This window comes from Penaeus monodon, chromosome 30 (genome assembly GCF_015228065.2).
Source record: "Penaeus monodon isolate SGIC_2016 chromosome 30, NSTDA_Pmon_1, whole genome shotgun sequence".
Classification (NCBI taxonomy): domain Eukaryota; kingdom Metazoa; phylum Arthropoda; class Malacostraca; order Decapoda; family Penaeidae; genus Penaeus; species Penaeus monodon.
In genome coordinates, this window is record NC_051415.1 from 2,977,402 (window position 1) to 2,978,355 (window position 954).

The following is a 954-nucleotide window of genomic DNA, read 5'->3' on the forward strand; positions in this document are numbered from 1 at the left end:
GAGTAACATTTCTGTTCCTCTTTCGTAGATTGTTAAGAATGTCTATCTGTTCTTTACTCAACTTTTGAGATCCTTTTCTTGTTTCATTTCATTTCGTCCCTAGATCTACTCTCGGGGAATTATCTACCTGTTTTTGGATAGTTTTTTTCCCCTTTTTTTCTTTGTTTTCATTTCTCTCGCCTGTTTGTATATCATCCACCATTCCAGTAGCTAATTATGTGATCTCTGCTCCCTCCTCTTTCCTCTTTATCCCCTTCTGCACTCTCTCTCCCCTTGCCCCTCACTCCAGTCTTTTCCCTATCTCCTCTCTTAACTCCCCCCTTTCCCTCACTGCCCCTTAGCACTCGCCGCTTTGCCTAATTTTCCTTTTTTTTTCCAATCCTCTGACTTATCCTCATCCCCCTTTCGTCACATCCTTCGCTAATCCTCCTACCTTTCCCTGATTCTCCTTTCTTTACCTCTTCCCTTAAGCCCTTCCTTACCCCTTATCTCCTTCCCTAACTCCCCTTCCTTCCCTTAACCCCTTCGCTACCCTCTCTGCACCCTCCCCTTCGTCCCCTTACTCTCCTACCTTTACCCAATCCTCGCCCCTTTCCCTAACCCTCCTAGGAACCTTCCCCTAATCCTCCTCCTCTTCCCTAACCCTTTCCTCCTCCCCTAACTCTCCTACCTTCCCCTAACCCTCCTCCCTTAACCCCTTTCCTCCCCTTACTCCCCTACCCTTCCCCGCCTCACCTTCTGGTCCCCGAACCTCATCTGCCTGCGGGCGTTCCTGGACACGTTCATCCTGCAGAGGAAGAGGCGGTCCTCCTCGTGGGCGGCGGTGGCTGTCTGCGCCCCCCTGACGAGCTCCGCCTGCACGGCCGCGTGGTCCTGCTTGTCGATGATGTCGTAGACGCTGTCGCCGTGGATCAGGAGGTCCTCCTGAAGGGGAGAGAGACGGGGGGGCGTTAG

At 52.1% G+C, this 954-nt stretch overlaps 1 protein-coding gene across 1 annotated transcript in view; it reads right to left on the reverse strand.

Annotated features, from left to right (window-relative positions):
* LOC119592267 (single-minded homolog 2-like) overlaps positions 1 to 954 on the reverse strand; it is a gene marked incomplete at both ends in the record, with an annotated part of 148,326 nt that overhangs the window by 48,532 nt on the left and 98,840 nt on the right. Inside the window, 1 exon segment of the mRNA XM_037941096.1 lies at positions 736 to 924. Within this exon segment, the coding sequence (XP_037797024.1) occupies positions 736 to 924 (189 nt within the window).